General features: G+C 38.0%; 1 protein-coding gene across 22 annotated transcripts in view; it reads right to left on the bottom strand.

Moving 5' to 3' along the window:
• LOC139746769 (heterogeneous nuclear ribonucleoprotein R-like) overlaps positions 1 to 22,383 on the bottom strand; it is a 559,781-nt gene extending 537,398 nt beyond the window's left edge. For 9 of the 22 annotated variants that reach the window (XM_071658286.1, XM_071658299.1, XM_071658301.1 and 6 more), the window contains exons 1-2: positions 21,993 to 22,137; positions 7,361 to 7,525 (exon numbers count right to left, since the gene is read on the bottom strand). Coding sequence is in view for 8 of the 22 variants with exons in the window: in XM_071658285.1 (XP_071514386.1) it covers positions 7,361 to 7,395 (35 nt within the window). In the remaining 14 variants the exon portion in view is untranslated. Of the gene's footprint in view, positions 1 to 7,360; positions 7,526 to 21,423; positions 21,449 to 21,777; positions 21,907 to 21,992; positions 22,144 to 22,365 lie in introns of those variants that run through there. The other 13 variants (XM_071658282.1, XM_071658297.1, XM_071658281.1 and 10 more) reach the window with 13 other exon arrangements.
• Positions 22,384 to 24,045: the final 1,662 nt, after the last annotated feature.

Genomic DNA, 24,045 nt, shown 5'->3' with positions numbered 1-24,045 from the left:
AATTGGCCAATCCTGTCATTAGAATGTTTCTAAATGCTTTCTCTCATTTGAGCAAATACAACAAGGAATAATTCACCAATGCCTTCCTACCACAGAAACCTATTCAACTGGAGCTCCCACAGAGTTCAAAAAAATAGCCTGAATGAGCCCATACGCTGAATGTGGTCATGCTGTGCGAGGCAAGTACTGGACAATTTACGATCAAGTGTTCTGAGTATTTCAGTATGGAAGCTGCATTCTGGGCTTATAGGCACAGGAGGCTCAGTGAGATATTGAATCAGCATTTGTAATGTTGCAAAGATGGGATGGGAAGGTGCAATTCTCACATGTTTGGGAAGTATGGTTTCAGATGATTGTATGTCTGATGGGGTGGTGTTTAAAAAGTGCAACTAACATATGTCTGGGAAGTGTGGTTTCAGATGATTTAACCTATTCTAATGGCACCTTCCCCTATAGCAGCCCTTTTAAGCACAAATACTGGTACCTCAACAAAGCTGACTGGAATAAATTATGTGACTTCTTTTCTGACTTTCCTTGGGTAAATTACTCTCTCATGTGGTAATACTTCTGTCCCCACAAAATGTAAAGCAGAGGTTATTCTTGCTGAAAGGAAAATTCATACCCATCTTCTTCCTTGATGACCTTTTCATCCAATCCATGGTTCAATGGTTCCTGTTCTAACACCATTCAGAGAAGGGATCAGGAATATCCGGCTTGGAAAACTCTCCTTCCTCTGGCTCCTATTCAGCTTTAATCACTGCAAGCATGTTATCTGTGAGATAAAGTTCCTTTATCCAAAGGAAGTGTGAAAACTCGCCTCATCATCCACTGACAGGTCTTTCTGGTCTTTAGCTAAGGGCACCTCTAACAACTTCTGTTGCTCTACCTTTCCTTCACTCTTCCGTTCTAACGGTACTGTAGCTGTCTCTCCCACAGACAAAGCAACTCTCTTTAGTTCCTGTTTCTCCTCTAACTCCACCTTGGATAACTTTAATATTCCTTCACCACCTGATGCTCCATCTTATGAATCCTGTGCCTCCTCCCATAATATCTTTTTAAACTGTCCAAAAAGTGCTTCTTTCATTAGACACAAGCAAGGTCTATGGTCCTAAAGGCATCCATAACCACGTACTGAAAGAATGTGTCACTGAACTTGCACCTGCATTGCTCATCTGTTCCATTTCTGATCAAAAACCAAAACCTTTCCTTCTTAGAAACATGTAATGATACATCCCATCCCTGAGAAAGGTGACCACTGTGACTCCTCTAAACATCATTATATTGCTTTGACGACTACCATTTCCAAAGTCTTTAAATCCCTCCTTAACTCTCGTATTTTCAAACACTTCAAAAATCAGTCTTCTCTCTGATTACCATTATGGATTCCATTAGGTGAGATCCACTGATGATATCCTTTCCCATCTTACTAATGTCTGGTCATCATTCCTAAAAGATTTTGGTGAATCATATGTCATAGCCATTGACATATGTTAGGCTTTTGACAGAGTGTGGCATCAGGGTCTCACCTTTCAGCTCCCCTTTTGGTTTCCCTCCCTCACTTGCTCCTTCATATCTAGCTTCCTCTCTGGCTGATCTATCTTTGTGGTTCATGATGGATCACCCTCCCCCTTTTCTCCATCAACAGCAGTGTCCCTCAAGGTTCTGTCATGTCCTCTACAATTTTCCTCCCTTTTTTCAACAATTTACTCCCCAAAAATTAATCCAATGCACTAATATGCTGACGACTCACCGTTGCATTCATCCACATCCTTCATTTCTGCTCCCTCTTCTCTCATCTGCTCCATTTATACAAGGGACTGATTCATCCTTGTATGGGAGTACTGCTCTCACATTTAGGGTGGTTCTAACTCTGTATGCTTACTTGACAGAGTTGAGTCGAAAGCAATCCAAATTATAAACTGTACCACGCTAACTCCCAAAGCTGACATCCTTTCCCTATGCCACGCTATTGGTTCACTTTCCCTCTTCTATAGGTCTTGCTTTGGGTTTTGTTCCAAACAGCTGGCTGCTTGTGTGCCCCCACCACATGGTTACTGTGTGGCCATCAGCAACTCAAGGGTGGGCTGTTTTGATACCTATTTATAGAAGCTTTGGGAATCTCTGCCTTCCCATGCTCTTCCACAATAACTATGACCTGGCACATTTCCAAAGACAGGTCATTCACTTCCTCCAAAATTTGTATATACATTCCCTTCTTTTTCCTCCAAAATTTGTATATACATTCCCTTCTTTCTGTTTCATAATTCTCTATTTCAATTTAGGCCCAGCCTTGATGTGGACTTTTGTCTGTGACTGAAGCACTTAAAAAAATAAAGGGGGTGGTGGGAGTCTGGTATTTAAGACTATATTGATAAAAGCAGTTGTTCAGCACTTGTCAAGTCATTTTGTTGTGTATAAATACATACATACAAAGGCAATGACTAGGTACCTTTGTTGTTGGGAAGTAATCTACCAAAGAACATAAGAAACACCTTGTAAAAATTAAGAAAATACGAGAGAATACTTAAACAAGCTGCTGATAGGAAAGGAACTTCAGTTTCAAAATTGGGAAACACATTTCAGTAATTCTGAGCAATTAAGCAAATACAATCATCCTTACAATCCAAGTAACATTACAAGCCCACAAAGCCTCAAGAATCTTTTAGGCCAGCACTTTAATGCAAAATATGCAAAAAATGAGGAAAATCAGAAGTAAAACTGAACAGATTGAAACAATCTTGCAACCAGCTTCATAGCTGGGAAAACTGTTTTTGATGTAAAATTTGAAGGAAAAAAATCATCCCTGCTTTCAGCCACTCAGAGAGAACACTAACGCCATTAATCTAGACAAAATAAGCTTGAAAAAAAAAAAAAGAAGGCAACAAGGGGAAATTGGTATGACTGGAGAGTTAACATTTCTTAGGAACTGGACACAAATAAACTTAACATCTGGGGAGTTACATTTATCAAGTTGGATTTTTCAAAAGCCACTCAGCTGAACCAGCTGACATTTAATAGATCCAGTCCACTAGTATTACATAGCCACAACAAATTTAATTTTGGTAAAAAACAAAGTAGGAAAGGGAAGGAAGAAAATGGGAAGTAAAGCAAGGAAAATGAAAATGATAAAGGGGTTATCAGAGAGTAAGGCACTGGAAGAAGTGACAACTGAAAGCCCTCACAAAGAGGTAAACGGTGATATATTATCTACAGAATATGCCATCTGTAGGAAAAGGTGAAGACACTGGTGGATACAGCTTGGAAACATAAAACTGTGAACACAATAAAGGTAAAAGAACTGTAAAACAGTCATGGGAATTAAAAAAAAAATTGTATACTAAGAAATGTTACCATGAGGGAGGACAATCTATATAAGGATGACATACAAAAATCTAACAGCTAATTCTAATACTGATGAAAACAACAAAGCTGAGAAACTGAAACCTAGGAATGATGACTGATATCCAGATAAGGGTAGAGTCTACCACTGAGGAAAACCAAACAGCTTAAATCACCCATGGGGAACCTTAGTGTAAAGATACTGAGTATTCTGGAACACCTAAGCAGAGTATAGCACAGGATAGGATTTGCCAGAGAGGCTGTAAGTACACTTGGAGATAGGATGCTACATAAAAACCGCAAAACTAAAAAAATGGGAGAAATAAGATGTAAGGGTTCCAAAGCATGTAAGGAGTGTAGAGAAATAGAGAGGATTGCTGAGAAAGCTGCGTATAGCCAGAGACAAAACACAAACTGACATACGGGTTTACAATGAGAGCATATGAAAGTACGCATACATTGGTGTGACAAGAAGACCACCTGTGACATGGGGGAATAGAGTGGAAAAGTACTCGGAGAGAAATGGGGGAAGAATATGTGGAATGGTGTATACGAGGAAGTCATGTAAGGACAGGGATAAATGGAGACTCTTATGCCATGGCCACCCCCTGGATGGGAATTCCAAGAGGAAACAGGCATCTGAAATATTAATTGCTACAGTGAAATGCAACGAGAGGGAAACTTAAATGGAGTACAGGTAGTTTAAGACCTGCATTGAAATGACAAAAAAGCAGATACTAAATTGTATCAGTTAAAGGGGCAAGGAAGAGGAAATAGCATGACTGCCAGACACATCATAACAATATGCCACAATAAAAATGAGGGGAACGTGCATGGGAAGTCTATTAAAACACAGGTCTGTGATGATCTTTGAGATCAAAAACCACCTTTCAAACAATGAAGTGAGAAAATCTAAGAAGTGTGAATAACTTGAAAATTTACTGGAAGCAATGGAAATGATATATACCAATCAAAAAGTAAAGGAAGTCAGGAAAATGGGATTATACTGAAAATGATATATTCCAATCAAAAAGTAAAGGAAGTCAGGAAAATGGGATTATACTAAAAATGATATATTCCAATCAAAAAGTAAAGGAAGTCAGGAAAATGGGATTATACTGAAGAGACAAAGAAAACACCATACAGATAATGTTCGACATGGGAATGTGCAGCCATCAGGTACTGAGAGTAACACAAGATTTGCTAAAAGGGAGATCAAAGGGGTATACATCATGAGTTGACAAGACTGGGTGTGGATTTTTTTTTTTTTTTTTTTTTTTTTTTTTTACTTTGTCGCTGTCTCCCGCGTTTGCGAGGTAGCGCAAGGAAACAGACGAAAGAAATGGCCCAACCCCCCCCATACACATGTACATACACACGTCCACACACGCAAATATACATACCTACACAGCTTTCCATGGTTTACCCCAGACGCTTCACATGCCTTGATTCAATCCACTGACAGCACGTCAACCCCTGTATACCACATCGCTCCAATTCACTCTATTCCTTGCCCTCCTTTCACCCTCCTGCATGTTCAGGCCCCGATCACACAAAATCCTTTTCACTCCATCTTTCCACCTCCAATTTGGTCTCCCTCTTCTCCTCGTTCCCTCCACCTCCGACACATATATCCTCTTGGTCAATCTTTCCTCACTCATTCTCTCCATGTGCCCAAACCACTTCAAAACACCCTCTTCTGCTCTCTCAACCACGCTCTTTTTATTTCCACACATCTCTCTTACCCTTACGTTACTTACTCGATCAAACCACCTCACACCACACATTGTCCTCAAACATCTCATTTCCAGCACATCCATCCTCCTACGCACAACTCTATCCATAGCCCACGCCTCGCAACCATACAACATTGTTGGAACTACTATTCCTTCAAACATACCCATTTTTGCTTTCCGGGATAATGTTCTCGACTTCCACACATTTTTCAAGGCTCCCAAAATTTTCGCCCCCTCCCCCACCCTATGATCCACTTCCGCTTCCATGGTTCCATCCGCTGACAGATCCACTCCCAGATATCTAAAACACTTCACTTCCTCCAGCCTCTCACCATTCAAACTCACCTCCCAATTGACTTGACCCTCAACCCTACTGTACCTAATAACCTTGCTCTTATTGACATTTACTCTTAACTTTCTTCTTCCACACACTTTACCAAACTCCGTCACCAGCTTCTGCAGTTTCTCACATGAATCCGCCACCAGCGCTGTATCATCAGCGAACAACAACTGACTCACTTCCCAAGCTCTCTCATCCCCAACAGACTTCATACTTGCCCCTCTTTCCAAAACTCTTGCATTTACCTCCCTAACAACCCCATCCATAAACAAATCAAACAACCATGGAGACATCACACACCCCTGCCGCAAACCTACATTCACTGAGAACCAATCACTTTCCTCTCTTCCTACACGTACACATGCCTTACATCCTCGATAAAAACTTTTCACTGCTTCTAACAACTTTCCACTGGGTGTGGATACGGGGATATATTTTCAGTGATTTCACGTAACAGTTAGAGAATGGATGTGAGTAAAGAAGGCCATTTCTATGTCTGTTCCAGGCAAAACCTTGCTAAAAATGGAAATAGCAACCATGGAAAAAGCAAAATAAGTATGGAAATAAGTATGGAAGAAATAGGTGTTTTGCTCTTTTTCTGCATATTATTCAAAGGGGGGATTGCACACGACATGGGTTACAATAATCAATACCTATTCTACAATATAAAAGTATTAATATTAAAAACAGTCAATGCCAAAGTCTTTATAAATGAATATCCTTGTTTTGCATAATCAATATCTGACTGTTGTATATATGCACACACAATATCGACAATACAAACAGATCAACTCAAAACCATTAGAATCAGTTTGTTTGTTTTTTACAAAGAAAGACAGTGATAGAGAAATATGGACACTGAGTCCCTAATCATCTACAAAATAATGTGCCAAAGCCCCAATCCTAACACTGTACTTGCAGTTAAACGATTGAAAACGTGTTCTGATGAAAAATCAATACAATATCAGGTTTAGTAATTACAAAGATTAAAGTTATCACTGAAATTAAGTTACCAAGTTTTAGAGATTTCAATATTACTTGAATAACTAGAGAACATGGAGGCTCTGGAGTTAAGAATTGATGATAATTACTCCTCAGGGAGCGTGCAAAAAAAAAAAAAAAGTGGAAGAGGTCTAGGTTTACTATGGAATGACAATCCTAGCTACTTAACCAGCCAAATTACAGTGAAAGAGATCTCAATGCATTTAAATCAAGTAGTGAATAATCTTTATGCAATTTTTCACGGAACATTAGAATTTTGCCCAGAGACGACAAGAAACTTGGAATTGTTACCTAGACATTACCAACACCCTATAACATCATTCACAATATCATTAATATCAATATCCTGCCCTTGTTTAAACAACACCTGCAAGATATGTTTTATGCTAAAACTGTCTCAAGAATTTCCAAGCTCTTTCCACATTTTATTAACTCCCCTATACTGAATGCAAGCAGTATCTACTATTATTAAATCAAACTAATTTAAATCTGACTGCTTACATAAATTACATGCATTTTACAAGGCATGAACCCCCTAAAAACTTCTTCGCTATAAACACAGAAAAATACATACTACAAAACTGAGCCATAAAGCATGCTATACTACACTACAATTCCTTTTCAATGAGCCAGAAAAAAAATATATAAAACACTGTGGTTCTAGTTACACTGGAGAGGAAAATGTACCATAGATGGTTACTTTTTAGTTTTAGTTTTGTATTACAGCAACATAAAATGGAATGCAAATCATGACCAATGCGATACATTAAAGGACTCATGTTAGGTCACTTAATTCAAATTCAGTTAGTTTTTCATACTTCACCACATCCTATTTTCCACATGAAATATCATAAATTGTACAAAAAATATTATTCAAATAAGCCAAGTATCTAGAACCACAGAATTTTCATTCTATGCCTCATCAACATATGGAATTCCTTACCTCATGATGTCATTACCAGCCCAGCCATAAATCATTTCAAACCAAGTCTAGAATGACTGTGGAGGAATCATCCTGTCAGATATGATCCAGAGGAACTTGAGCACTTCACAACAATTACAGCCAGCCCAGCATTCATGAGGGGCACATAAGCCTCAGCTAGGAAGACTGTGGAATAATCATCCAGTCAGAGATGATAATGTGGCACTCATGCACCTCATAGCAAATACAGCCAGCTCAGCATTCTTGAGGGACGCATAAGCTTCTACTGCAATGCCCTAACTACAGTGTGACAATAGTAGTTATATACAGATTGATGGAGTGCACACAAAGGTCTGGAAACTGAAGGAATTAAGCATTTTACTGTAATCATTCCACACAATTTATAGAACCTTTGCCTAAGTACACATTCATATCAATGGAAGACAGTGAAGAGATTCTAGTTCTAAAAACTGGTTTAGGATTTTTTTAAGCAAGATACCTTGCAGAATCGAACTTCAAACATGCATGTCAAAAGCAGGGGAAAAATTCTTATTATCTACAAGCAACTGATCTCTAGATCCTTCAAGAAAAAAGTTCATTTGACTTCGTCAAAAAAAGGACACCTTACCTAGAACTGGTTAAGTTTCGGTTACATGGGTTCACACCCAATATCATCATACAAATTAGAGCAGGTCAAGTTTGGCAAGATTTGTGTGTTAACCAACAACAGCAATACTATTCTGTATGTTCCTATCCCACCTTATGATTAGGTCATAAGGACTCCAGAGAAAGGTTTATGTGTGAAACATCTGATTAAATCTAACTTGTTCTATTATTACATTTTCCCATTTCATTTGGCTTAAAATCCCCATCCACCGGGAGTGAATTGAAGGGTTTTTGTGTGAAACATCTGATTAAATCTAACTTGTTCTAATATTACATTTACCCATTTCATTTGGCTTAAAATCCCCATCCACCAGGAGTGAATTAAAACAAATTTTGAAATTAGCAATTATCATACTCGTGCTGTGTATACTGTCACGATAGAATCTTTGTAATATATCAAACAGCTCTGAGAAAATAAAAGATTCTCCATTCATGTTTAGTTTAAATAAAAATATAAAACAGGAATATATTTAGATTCACAACTTTTCATAAACTGGAATATAATTAGATTCACAACTTTTCATAAACGCGGGAGACAGCGACAAAGTATAATAAATAAAAATAAAAAATTAAAATTACAACTTTACTATCAAAGTTCCAATACTAGAGTATTGTATCATAAGTATAACTCATCTTCTATGAAAAAATCTGACAATGGCTTACAGCAAGAATTCAACTTCTGTACACAAATTCATACAACTAATACTCAAGCACTGCACTGCCCCACTGTAATGACAAACCTATCATGCAAGTAAATCCAATATAGCAAATATCCTAACTACAAAAAATCATGAGTAAGCAGAACAAAATAGTGATCAGGATTTCGGTAAAAATTCTACTGTCACAAATTATTAAGCCAAACTCTTTACCCACAAAATTCAAGTTTGCCTCAATTCTCTACTCCAAACCTAAGCTTTATATAACATCTTTAATCCCAAACATACATGATAAAGGATGAACTACCATGATTCAACTTTGCCAGTAATAGAACACATGACAAAGCAGATACAAAATCCCCTTTTCTAACTTGCAAAGTGTTGCCTAAATTCTAGTTCATTAACCATTCCTGACTTGCAGCCACCTATCTGATATTTAGTTTTATTTAGGTTTGGACATAAGTTTCCTTGAAAGTCCTAAGACGGCTGGATGAGATCTCCACGACAACAAAAATTCAGTGATGTACCGACAATAAATTATACAAGAAAATTCAACCCAAAGTCCTCAAATTTCATATTATTTTATGACGCAGTGACATGCACAGTATTACCAAATTTCCTAAGTCATCTGGAACACTTATCTCACCAGGGAAAATTCCTTAATGTGATCTACTGTACATGCCTTAACTCATGATTTACAGTTAAAGTCTACATTTAGCAATCAGTTCTAGACCTTGGTGGCACTAGGTTCCCATAATCAAAGTAAAAGGGGAAATGAAAAATTTTAACAAAAAAAAAAAAAAAATCAATTTGTAAACTGTGGAAATACAAAACATAAAACTGAATCAATTTTCCCTACAACATACATGGAAGAAAACAATTTCACTACTGTATTTCATCAAATCACCTTTTCTACTAAAATAAAAAATATATATATAATCATAAAGGTTATTACTACATGTAAGAAGTCATAAATGGATTCAAATACTTATAAATATTACCTTCCACCCACCAGCAACATGATCACCTGCAGCCACGTTAAATGCATTAACTTCTTTAACTTGTAAATATAATAAATAAAAAAATTCAATCTATGATGTCATTCAGCTGAAAATACACAGCTGAGGTATTACATGTATTACCAACTGAACTGCACCACTGTATTTGTACTGTATGTAGTACTTTGCAGGTGCTCCACTTCTTCACAAAACGTGGTTTAATACTGTCATCCTTCCGTGAAATATCCTATTTCATGTAATGGTGAGATTCAATCACCTTGCAGCCCACTTCAGTCAAGTATCCCTGAGAAACAAATGACTGCCCACTATTTGGAGCATGCATTGAACCCCATTGGCCTGTCAGTGGTTTTCTTTGCTATCATTTGTAGAAATCATGATCATGCTGACAGCCTAGAGCTGTGACTGGCAAATAATATAAACATTACAAAGATATCTTGGATGCATATTGAATGATTACTGGCCAAAAGGTCAAGGAGGTAAGGCCATTTGACAGTACTAAGTGCATGCTTGCACATAAGAGGTGAGGCATGGTGCATAGCGATAAAAGTTATCTGAAAAATGCATTAGCATATAACTAAATCAATACATAAATGACTTGAAAAATGCATCAGCAGATAATCATATCAATACATTAAGTAATATATGAAATAATATTCAGAAAAATACAAGTGTGGGTGGTAAGAAATGACAAATTTTGGTTATACATGTACTCACAAAGTGACAGCCCATGCAAGTTATCTAATCATATTTCTCAAAAAAAATTGTGTACAAGAAATCCTTTTATAAGCATCTTGTAAATAATATGATTCTAAAAATATTAATCTTTTAATGTACTCTGAAAAAAGACTATTTCTACATGCGCTGGAGAAAAAATCAGCTTTGGTTAAACTCTTACTATGTAAAACCCAATACAGTATCGAGATATGTGAAAAGAGGATTTTATTACCACTGCAATACTGTCTGGGAATTTTCACGGAATGAATATCAAATAAATCATGGGAAAGATTGCAAAGATCTGAGAAGATATGGAGTTAAATAATGTAAAAAATATGAAACATGTTAAACAACATAACCTTAGGACAGATAACATAATTGCTAATACGGTGCTTGGAAATGATCATCTCCAACCCATGTTAAGCTGCTTTAAGTTACTGTCCTTCAATGGGTATTGCTTTGAATCCAGTGGGTGTCACCATTAATAACAATAACAGCAAAGAAATGGCATAATTTTTTTATGCCAACCGAGCGCAAGGGCAACTGAATGCGCCAAAAGTTAAGGTGCAAAAGGGCCATTGAAAATTGTTTCATGTCTGTTAAGCATGTTATGGTGTGCATCGACTGCGCTAATAATATGCTTGACAATAATGTGATAATGCGTCACAACCATCAATTTGTGCCTAGCAACCTCATATGGGGCTCTTATCTGTTCTGTCTTTCTCCACATGTTGGGCATTTTTCTCATTTGCCTGCAATTGCCATCCCATTATACTAGGGAGAGTTACAATGGATCATAATTTGAAACATATCACTGAGCAGAAAGGTGTCTGCCAGCAGTGTCCAATGATTGATCAAGTGGTTTAAGGAATGGGGGGGGGGGGGTTCGTTTTACCAGCTCCTCTTCTCAAGATTAACATATCCCAAGACCCATAAATGCTTGCATGACAAGTTAAGGCCTACCCATCCCTGACGGCGCAAGAAAACAAGCGGAACCCTAATTGCCCTCTCATTCAAACATGAATCACAAAAAAAGTGTTAAAAAGTTATTTCATAATGACTAAGGATTTTGTAGTTTTCATGGCCAAGGTAAACCTCAACTGACAGCAACCAAGAAACATAAATAAGTGAAATTTTGCATGAAATACAGTGTTTAGGACCAGGAAACACCAAGGACCATATCATGGAGTGACAAATCAAAATATACAATGGCTGGAAACACCAGTGGGAGGGCATATAGACTACCCCACGCAGACAAGCACCTGCCACAGCACACAGAAAACCGTATAACACCCTCCCTTTCTTATGGTCTGGAGCTGTGTACTAACTGACCATTTACCTGATTCAATGCAAATGCAAATATACTCATGCAGGATGGGGCTCCCTACTACAGTGCTAAGTCTGTTATATTGAAGAGACTCCCTACCACACTGCTTAGTCTGTTATACAGTGGCTAAATGACAGGTGAATTATTAATGGACTAGCCAAGAAACAGCCCTAACCTAAACCCAAGTGCAAACTAGTGGTTCACTGCAAAGTAATGACCAAAGTCTTACACACACATCTGTACAAGAGATTGAGGCAGCAATAAAGCTGCTATGGAGTAGTTTTTCCCTAGTACTACAAGATTCTTGCTGTATGTATGTACATACATATACATGAACATATAGTTCATATGTATTCAACATACTTGATTGCCATTTCCCATGTCAGAGAGGTAGCGCCAGGAAACAGACGAATAATGGCCCATCCACTAATACACACACACACACACACACATATATATATATATATATATATATATATATATATATATATATACATACCTAAACCATGGAAAGCTGTGTAGGTATGTATATTTGCGTGTGTGGACGTATGTATATACATGTGTATGGGGGGGGTTGGGCCATTTCTTTCGTCTGTTTCCTTGCGCTACCTCGCAAACGCGGGAGACAGCGACAAAGTATAATATAAAAATAAATAATAATAATAATATATATATATATATATATATATATATATATATATATATATATATATATATATATATATACACGACATATATATACATGTACATATTCATACTTGCTTAACTTCATCCATTCCTGTCGCTTCCCCGCCCCACAGGAAACATCATCGATACCCCCTCCTTCAGCGAGGTAGAGCCAGGACAACAAACAAAAAGGCCACATTTGTTCACACTCAGTCTCTAGCTGTCACGCATAATGTACCGAAAAAACAGCTCCCTAACCACATCCAGGCCCCACAGTCCTTTCCATGGTTTACCCCAGATGTTTCACATGCCCTGGTTCAGTTCACTGACAGCACGTCAACCCCGGTATACAACATCATTACAATTCACTCAAGTCCTTGCACACCTCTCACCCCCCGTTATGCTCAGGCCCCAACTGCTAAAAACCCTTTTCACTCCATACTTCCATTTCCAATATGGTCTCCCACTTCTCACTGTCCCTCCACCTCTGACAAACATAACCTCTTTGTCAACCTTTCCTCACTCATTCTCTCCATGTGTCCAAACCATTTCAACACACCCTCTTCTGCTCTCTCAACCACACACTTTTTCCTTTCCACACATCTCTCTTACCCTTCCATTACTTGCTCGATCAAACCATCTCATCACATATTGTCCTCAAACATTTCATTTCCTACACATACACCTACCTCCACACAACCCTATCATGGCACAGCCCATGCCTCGCAACCATATAATATTGCTGGAACTACTATTCCTTCAAACATACCCATTTCTACTCTTTGAGATCACGTTCTCTCCTTCTAAACATTCTTCATCATTCCCAAAACCTTTAGCCCCCTTCTCACACATGCAAGGAATACATACAGGGTCGACATGCTGTCAATGGACTGAACCAGGGCATGTGAAAATTCTGATGTAAACCATGGAAAGGTCTGTGGTTTCAGTGCATTACACATGACTGCTAGAGACTGAGCACGAATGAATGTGGCCTTTTATATGTCTTCTTAGCGCTACCACACTGAAGTAGGGGGTAGTGATGCAGTTTCCTGTGGGACTCCTGTATGTCAATATATAAAAGATGAAACAGAAGGAATCAAGTTGGGAGTGCTTATCCTCCTCAAAGGCTTAGACTGGGGTGTCTGAATGTGTGTGGATGTAACCAAGATGAAAAGAGAGATAGAGTGTGTGTTTAAGGAAAGAAACCTGGATGTCCTCCCTATGAGTAAAACAAAGCTCAAAGGTAAAGGGGAAGAATGGTTTAGAAAAGTCTTGGGAATAAAGTCAGGGGTTGGTGATGAGACAAGAGCTAAGGAAGGAGTAGCACTATTCCTAATGCAGGAGTTGTGGAAGTGTGTGATAAAAAGTAAGGAAATAAATTCTACAATGATCTGGGTAAAACTGAAAATGGATGGAGAGATGGGTGGTTAGTGGTGCTTATGTACCTGGTCATGAGAAGAAAGATCTTGTGAGGCAAGTATTTTGGGAGCAGATGGGTGAGTAAGTAAGAGGCTTTGGTGCATGATACCAGGTATTAGTGTTGGGTGATTTTAATGTGCAGATGAGTAATGTGGCAGGTGAGGGTGTAACTGGTGTATATTCAGTGTTGTGAATGGAAATGATGAAGAGCGTGAAGATTTGAGTTGAAAAAAGACTGGTGATTAGGAATACGTGGTTTAAAAAGATATACATAAGTATATGTATGTATCAGAGCTGGTCAAAGGGCATTATTAGATTACATGTTAATTGATAGGCATGTAAACGAGAGACTTTTGGATGTTAATGTGATGAGAGGGGAGCAGTTGGTGGGATGTTTGATCACTATCTTGTGGAGGCAAAGGTACCATGAGAGATTTAATGAAGAATGGGAAAAGATGAGAGCAAATGACATGAGAAGAGAGTGAAGAATGGGGTGTGTTTAGGCAGTGATGGCATGTGCAAGAGATGCATGTAGCACTAGAAAGGTGGGGATGGGAAGGTTAGAAAGGGCAGCAAAAGGTGGGATGAAGAAGTAAAGTTATCAGTGAAAGAGAAAAGAGAGGTGGTATTTGGACAATACTTGCAAGGAAGAAGTGCAAATGACCGTGAGATGTATAGAAAAGAGTGGCAGGTCAAGAGGAAGGTGAGAGATGAAAAAGAGGGCGAACGAGAGTTGGGGTGAGAATATCGTTAAACTTTAGGGATAATAAAAAGATGTTTGGAAAGAGGTAAATAACATGCAGAAGATAAGAATAAATGGAAACATCAGTGAAGGGAGAAAGGAGGGAAGTGATACAGGTAATGGTGAAGTGAGGTGTAGCTGGAGTGAATATTTTGAAGGTTTCTTGAATGTGTTTGATTAGAGTAGATGTAGGGTGTTTTAGTTAGCGTGGTGTGCGAAGTGAAAGAGTTAGGGAGATTGTGGAAGATGAAATCCAGCAAAGTGGTGGGTTTGGATGGTATTGCAGACGAATTTATTAAGAACAGGGGTGACTGTTGTTGACTGATTGGTAAGGATATTCAATGTATGTACAGATCTTAGTGAATGGTGGAATGCATGTATAGTGCCACTGTACAGAGGCAAAGGGGGTGACTGTGTTGTTGATTGATGGGTAAGGATATTCAATGTATGTACGGATCTTAGTGAATGGCAGAATGCATGTATAGTGCCACTGTACAGAAACAAAGGGGATAAAGGTAAGTGTTCAAACTAAAGAGGAATAAGTTTGTTGAACATTCCTAGAAAATTGCATGTGAGGGTACTGAATAAGAAAATGAAGGCATGTACAGAGCATCAGATTGGGGAGGAGCAGTGTGGTTTCAGAAGTGGATGAGGATGTTTGGATCAGGCATTTGCTTTAAAAGAATGTGTGAGAAATACTCAAGAGAAACAGAGGGATCTGTAAGTGGCATTTATGAATCTTGAGAAGGCATTTGACTGGGTGGATAGAGATGCTTTGTGGAAGGTCATAAGAGTGTATGGTGTGGGAGGTAAGCTGCTACAAGCAGAGAGTTTTAATCAAGGGTGTAAGGCATGTGTATGAGTAGGAAGAGAGGAAAGCGAGTGGTTCCCAGTGAAGGTAGGTCTGCAGCAGGGGAGTCTAAGTCCCCATAGTGGTTTAAGTTAAGGATGGAGTGCTTAGGGAGTAAAATGCAAGACTTTTGGAGACAGCAGTGAGTATGCAGTCTGTTGGGGATGAGAGGGCCTAGATAGTACTTCTTGTTCACTGATGGCTAATTTGAGTGAGAAATTGCAGAAGTTGGTGACTGAGTTTGGAAAAGTGTGTGAAAGGTGAAAGTTGAGAGTAAATGTGAATAAGAGCAAGGTTATTAGATTCAGCAGGGTTGAGGGACAACTTAGCTGAGATGCAAGTTTGAATGGAGAAAAACTGGAAGTAAAGTGTTTTAGATATAAGGGAGTGGACTTGGAATCAAATGGAACCATGGAAGTGAAAATGAGTCATAGGATGAGGGTGGGGGCAAAGGTTCTGGGAGCAATGAAGAATGTGTGGAGAGAACGTCATCTCAGAGTGCAAAAATGGGTATGTCAGAAGGAATAGTAGTTCCAAAAATATTATATGGTTGTGAGGCACGAGCTAAAGATAGAGTTGGACGGAGGAGGACGGATGTACTGGAAATGAAATGTATGAGGACAATATGTGGTGTAAGGTGGTTTGATCAAGTAATGAAAGGTAAGAGAAATGTGTGGTAATAAAAAGTGTGTGGTCAAGAGCAGAAGAGGGTGTGTTTAATGGTTTGGACATTGAGAGAGATTAAGTGAGGAATGGTTGACAGAGGATATATGTATCAGAGGTGGAGGGAACAAGAAGCAGGAAACTAAACTGGAGGAAGGATAGAGTGAAAAAGATTTTGAGAGACCATGGCCTGAACATGCAGAAGGGTAAGAGGCATGCAAGGAATGGAGTGAATTAGGACAAGATTTTGAGAGATCACGGCCTGAACATGCAGAAGGGTAAGAGGCATGTAAGGAATGGAGCGAATTAGAGCAATGTGGTGTATCAAGGTCTACATGCTGTCAATGGGCTGAACCAGGGCATGTGAAATATCTGAGGTAAACCATGGAAAGGTTTATGGGGCCTGGATGTCTGTAGGGATTCATGGTTTTGGTGCATTCAACATGACAGCTTAAGACTGGGTGTCTTTTTTGTGTGTTTTCCTGGCTCTACCTCACTGACATAAGGGGTGGCGATACTGTTTCCTGTGGGGTGGGGTAGCACCAGGAATGGATGAAGGCAAGCGAGTATGAATATTTACAAGTGTACGTCTATGTGTTTGTTGACATGTACGTGTATGAGCAGGTACGTATATATGACTTACGACCATCCGCACATACGACCAGAAAAAATCCAAATTAAAAAATATACATGAATGTAAAACAAAACACTTGACTGAATATCCGCCAGTGCTAACAGCTGCACGAGTGCAATAGTGAATGTCAGACAATCACGGCAATATGAAAAACCCATAAAATGTTGATAGATCTGGCAACAAGCCAAAGAAAACACTTGATTGTTGATTTTGAATGGAAAATGAAAGTAATCACCCAACATGATGGAGGAAAAAGTTAATGTGATTCCACATGGTCTATAGTTGTGCCATTCAATGATCTCCATACTTTTAAAGGACAAAGAAAAAATACGTGAAGCAGTAAAAAGTCTGGCAAGTATGACGTCTAGGACAAAAACATAACAAGGGCCCACCCAAGGAATGGAAAAGTTGTCAATGCTGTGGATGGAAGATCAAGTTCAAAAACATGTACCACTAAACTTACTAACAATTCAGGTGAAGGCTAAAAGTCTTTTTGAGACTGAAGGAGAGAGGAGAGGATTACATCACAGTAAGTCATGGTTGGTTGAACAGATTTAAAAGATATAGCTTGCACAATGTTTGAGTCATAGGTGAAGCAGCAAGTGGTGATGAAGTAGCAGTTGAAAAATTTATTGACAGTTTGTAGTTCCAATAACATTATATGGATGCACAGCAAGGGCTACTAATAAGCCTACATGGAAAAGAACACGTGTTGGAAATAAAATGCATGAGCACAATATGTGTATGTATGTTGTGTGTTGTCTGCGTGTGTGTGTGTGTGTGGGGGGGGAGGGGGGATGTTTAAGGTGGTTTGATTAAGTAATAAATGTGTAAGAAAGAGGTGTGGTAATAAAATGAATGGTTAAATGCTGAAGATGGTGAGCCAAAATGGTGTGGACATATGGACTGTGAGTGAAGGAAGGTCGACAAAGAGAATATACAAGTGTGTCAAAGTGGCGGGGGGAAGGAGAATGGGGAGACCAAATTAAAAGTGGAAGGATGGTGTGAAAAAGATTCAGAGTAATCAAAGCTTGAACAAGTAGGAGAGTGAAAGGCATGCAAATTTTTTTTTTTTGCTACGGCACCTGATCTCTATTTGGATATGACTACTTTGTAAGACAATATCCATGATGTTTCAGGATGACATTTGGCAATGATATTCTCACAGTTAAGCTGGTTTCAATATCACATATGTACGTGGTTTTCAGGTGCCAGTATTGGTGTCACTTTCATTATAATGCAAGACGATAATTCCACTAATTTCTATGTAGGGTAAATGCATCATACTTAACTACCTAAAAGTAACTGCTTTCACAAGCCCTATCAATTCTTTACATCTGAATGCTAAATTAGGTTTGCTTTTCTTACAATGGCAATGCAATCTAGACTGTGTTAGATTAGGTTTTCTTTTTTATATATTTCTCTCCCACACTTCTCTGCCCCTCTGCCACTTCGAGTCTTACTCTGCTGTCACTGAATAATATCATTTATGATATACCCCTTTGTTTCGATATACAAACTTCAAAACTATGATTTCTATTGAATTTTCAATTGAAAAGGAGGCACAACTTCAGCAAATAATTATCAAAATCAATTCTTATTTCTATACAAAAGGTGCCTGATTATTACTGTTCATCACTAATGCAACTTTTAACTACACCATAAACTATGTAGTTATAAACAATAGTTCACTATTACTGCAGCTTTTATCATAACTACACCATAAAATACCTTGCAGTCCCACTCACAGGACTTGTCTGAATATTACTCATATTTTTTTGAAAAAGCTATTCACCTTCAAAAACAATTAATTCAAGCACTTCCACACTCATATCTGCAATGTATGTCACAACTTGCATTCATGTACAAGAACACAGCTCAATGAAGTAAGACATTATGCTTATATGCTCCTATCAAATGCAATAAATTAACTCACTTCTTGTCCAGTTGTAACATCAATAATCACCACTACCCATTACTTTGGGGAGAGAGTATTGAAAACTATCCTAGCAAGCACTGCAATCTTTCTTGGATAAATGCTATAATCCCATCCTACCTGCGTAATTAACTCAATCTCTGGCAAAACATATAAATAACAATCCCAGGAAAAACTGTTCATTAGTAAGAATCCCAACACTAATCACTAACAGGACTAACACTCCAAAGGCTACCTTCTGACTGCACTAAAAATAAGAAGTCTATCTGCAGGATATAATGACTAATTGCCAATATCACTAACAATCCCACTAATAATAGGCAATCTAATCAAACCCAAGCCCACCAACTGAAATCGTATAACACATTAATCTTCTCTGCTATCAATCATTCCAAATATACCTGCTCCTCAAAAAAAAAAAAAAAAAAAAAAAAAAAAAAAAAAAAAAGCCAACCTTCATATATCAATCACAAAAAAGCCCAAACCTGCTAATAACTAACAATTAAAAAATCAATCTAAGCTCACAGCTCTTTCTTCATGTAACTAGACACAACTAGTATAACTTTTCATGTGATGATTATTTTAAGCTTGTTTTATCTTCTGATAAAAAAAAAATGGCAATGAGAAAGACTACAAACAATTACAACACAGGGTTTATAGACAATAAGAGACACTTCTACAAATCAAAGAGAACCTACAAAAACATCACCTACTTTCCATTAACTGTCAAGAACTGATGCTAATGCTGCAGTACACCAAAATTTGTGGCTTTCCAGTGGAGTCTATAAGAAGTGACTATATGTTGCCAGGCTGGATGGAAGTGCCACCAATAGCCTGGCATTTCTGTATCTTCATCTCTTTGCTAATTGGCAAGAACTCCCACCATGGGTGTGTCAAATACTGTCTATATCAACCATGACACATAATAACAATTTTCAAATGTAAACGAGTTAGGCGAGGCTTTCAAAGGTCTTGTTGATTTCTTCAAGAGCACAACTACAAATCTTCCAATGATAATATTCTTACTGTAAGATACAAAAAAAAACTGTCACTGAAATCAAGAATGTGTAGACATCACTTTCATAAAGCACTTTCATCCAGTTTCATAAAGACAACCCACCGATATGAAAAAAAAATCATGCCTGATAAACCACTGTCACTATGCTGTATGTGTGGTTCATTTAAACATAATTTGTTACCAAACTGTACATACATCTTATGTGTTTTATAAAAAGTTTGAAATCAGCCGAGAAGAAAATTCTACAATTTTCACACAAAAAATTATAGCATCCAGTGGAAGTACAGCAACCACAATGAACTTCATCGAGTGATGCTTGTTTAAAAGCAAACCAACACAAACTTAGCTAATCACCATCCAAGAATCTCCCCCAGGTGTAACTTTTATGTATTTACCTATTTGTAATGGGTAACTACAAAGATTCGAACAATAATTTGAAAACAGCCAACTTTCAACACAAGCACAGCACTTTAACATTTCAGTGAAAACTCATAATTTTCATTCCCTTCCATTTCATGGATGTTATAGGATATTTCTACCAAATCTTATACAATGTACACTGAAATCACAAATAAACTGGCATATCTAAGGTAAATATCTTGCTTGCTAAGCCCCAACCTGGCAGAGATAAAGATATCAGAAATATCTAACAGCTTAGAAAAAGTATTCCTCCAATATATTCGACGTACCCATGTGTTATGTGGTTCCCAGTGCCCAAACAGGAACTAAAAAGCCAGGAAGATAACGATTATGTAATATTTTACAGGGTCAGTATCAACTCATTCTCTTACAACTGCTTCATTTTTCCCCAAAAAAGATTTCTACTTGCTGAAAAGTGTGAACTATTCAATCCAATAAATATGCTGAACCTGTAATGCACATTATATATCCCACAAAACTATTTGACAATTTGATGGTATAATACTCCCATGTACCACCAAGGGGTACACATGTAAGTCTGGTAATTTTTAATAGAGTATCTTGCTGTATTTTTCATTTGTGTGTGCAAGGTTAAGATTCTTAACACAGATCATAATAATTTCATAACTACCAAGAATGGATATGAGAAAATAACATACACACTGCTCTAAGTTGGATAAAAGCAAGCAATCCTATATAAATAATAAAATATCCGTAAGGAAACTGTTAATAATAAGCCTTGTACTACCATTACCCAAAATCAGATATGAAGGCTATAAACACAAAAATTTGGAAATCACTAAACTGAAATTCTCAAGCAAAACTATCATTATTGCTGCAAATTGTAAAATAAAACAAAACTATCAGGCAATTATGAAATGTTTTTGTGTTGCTGTTCAACATGAAGTCAACAAAGTTCAATAAACCATGTTTCAACAATTGACCATAGTTCATATATATATATATATATATATATATATATATATATATATATATATATATATATATATATATATATTTGATATGTAAGGAAGTCAAAGACACCATGAATACACTGTTACATCACAAACGCCCTCAGTTAGACTTTAAGGATTTCATTTGCATCACGATAGACGACTCTCAGTAACCTGCAATATGGTTGACTAGTCAGAGAAGCCTAATAAAACTCTATGGCACATCACTTTAAATAATCTTCAAAATTTAATCCACAGGTGACAAATAATTCTCATATCTCGGATGATATATTTTGCTGGTTCCAAAGCTTTTTTTTTCTTATCGTCAGCTGTCACTCTCACAAATATATAGTGGTAGATAGTGTCCTGCAAGTAACTACATTACATGCAACGACCAATACCAATGAACACCGAGGCAATTTGAATGATTCCACGCCGATGTCACTTGAAGACTTCACTCTCAAACTGGGTCAACAACTGGGGCCTTCATGGATATCTGACCACTTCCAACCCCCTTTCGGCAAGGAGTGACACTTGTGGCGGTTAATTCCCCTGATGTCATGAACTAGTGGTGTGGGGCTAGAGGTGTGTACGAGGTAGGTCACAGTGGTGTGACACAGCAGGAACAACAACACATGCTCCAGCAGCTGTCTCACGGGTCGCTCTCCCGCCAAAACACTGCCAGCGACAACGCCTACCTCCGTACCTCTCCACATTTCTCACTTAAAAATCGACTGACACTTCCAAAATCTTACTTATATCCGCGTCAACACGTGAGCCGATCGCAATGCAGCCAGCAACACATCCACTGCAGACTGTAACGGTCTCAACGGACGACTGCAGCAGCCTCTCGTAACCCAGACGGTATTTCACCCTGGTATTACTTGTCAGCCCTTGTGGGAAGGCTTAATTTTCCGTTGAAATCGACCTACATGCATAATACTACGAAACTGCTGAACTGTCAACTTACTAACTTTTGCCGATGATTTATAATTTACTCCGTACGTATATTTACAACACATACACAACGGCCGGTTACTGCAAATGGCGAAAGAGCAACGTGATTACTTTTGCACGGGGACCACTCAACGACGCGCACGGTGCACCCTGTTGCCACGTGTGGCGCCCTAACCCCCTCCCCGACGCCCGCCCTACTCTCAAGCCCTTCCTTCCACGCTACCCAACTACTCTCCCTTCAGGAGAAGTCAATTTTATTGGCTACAGGACGTGAGGCACGTCCTGTACATTGTCAATGTCAGCGTCCAGCCTACCCACTTGGCACCAATGCTCTGTGTCTTGTTCCCAAATTGTGGCGGGAACACGAGGGTGCGTCACAAATGTACCTTGTTTCTGGGTAGTATTTTCTGCATCAGTGAGCGAAGGACATGTCTATAGTGCACCACCACGTAATTCAGCTACTACACATGTTTTCATTCAAAGCATGGTACCTAAAATGTTATTTCGAAAGAAGGCAGGAAATGAAAGGAATGTGTAGCAGTTGCCTGCCACACGAAGGCTGTTGCCGCGCGCCCACCTGGCGACGGTGCTGCCGCCTGCGGACCACACTGAAAATATCTCAATTGTTGATGTCAGGAAGAATGGGATTTAATTCAACTTCAAAATGTTACAGGCCTGCGGAAAGACCTAATACTGGTGTTTTATTCAATCAGAAAAAGTGCATCACCGTATCTTGCATATTCAGTGGCTCATAACTTCTCACTTTGGAAATGAATACAGTTGACTTTTCATTTTTTATAGTGTTTTGTTCTTGGGTATTAAAAAGCTTCCGTAATATACAGTTTGTTTAATGCGATTAATATTCTTTAACTTTGTTATTAACTTTTTAATTATTTCCTCATTCTTTCTTCTTACACCAAATGTGTAGGCCTATGCTTTATATTCATGTTCCTTTAATTCAGCAATGACATTGAACTTGGTGCGGTTACACTTTTTTTTCTTTTTTTTTTACAAAATTTCAGTGGCTCGATCTTTAAGAAGCAAGAGTAGTAGTCTGTATGTGCAATATGCAGATAATTAGATTTTATATAGACACGGGTTCTAAGAAGGATTGACTATATTTAATTTTCCAATTGAAATTGTCATTAAACTCGAGCAATGATTAAGTATGATAAGACAGATAACAGAGATGCCCGAGTGTCTGTATCAAATTTTATCAATGAAGACGCCGTGCTTATCACAATCGGTTCTACCTCTTTAATCTTTTATTTTTCTTCTGATTTTATAGACGTCATATAAATATCTTACTGATTCATACCATTCTTGTGCTAAGATGCGAAGGTAACATTGTCTGATATCAAGAAAATCATCCATCTAATTATTATTGTATATACTCCTCTGTGGTATGTAATAATATAATAATTACGTTTATTAATTACAGAACACACCTATAGACAGTAGGGCCTATTCATGAATGGATGAACTGATTCTATCCTGAGGAGTCTCAAAATACGTTGTAGCTAAATATAGATTAATGAGTCATCCATGTTTCTCTCCATGCTAAAAGCCTAAACATAAATTTAGAGACTTCATTATTAATGGAAGTTGAAAATGATACGTTATGTAAGTTTATTTAAGCTTAATAGAACTTTATGTAGTCAAAATAAAATACGTCATTTTCTTCTCGAGGACTTATCATTATACCACATATCTTTAACATAATATTCACGTAACGGCTCTTTTGAAGTAAGGAAATTATATCTTTTTCATTTTGATTCATTTTTTATGACCACTTGGTTTTCACTGGATTCATTAGCATGGTTGTCAGTCAGTCTATCGTCCGTCAACACATTACGCAGAAGTTCTTCTCCAGAGAGTGAAACAGCATCTCTTTCCTGTTGTTAGTGAAATCATTATATTATTACCGTTTCGGTGAACGTGGATCGTGAGTCATTATTGTTTAGTGATTTTTGAAACCATTTTTTGTAAGGGAGGACTTATATAGGTCTTTCCTGGTGGACAGTACATTAGCTCGGTTCTACTTATCAAAATGGGACACCTGAATT

The sequence above is a fragment of the Panulirus ornatus genome, chromosome 66 (genome assembly GCF_036320965.1).
Source record: "Panulirus ornatus isolate Po-2019 chromosome 66, ASM3632096v1, whole genome shotgun sequence".
In the NCBI taxonomy this organism is placed as follows: Eukaryota; Metazoa; Arthropoda; class Malacostraca; order Decapoda; family Palinuridae; genus Panulirus; species Panulirus ornatus.
The sequence above is the reverse complement of the archived record's forward strand: the minus strand, read 5'-3'. Positions and strand labels throughout refer to the sequence as shown.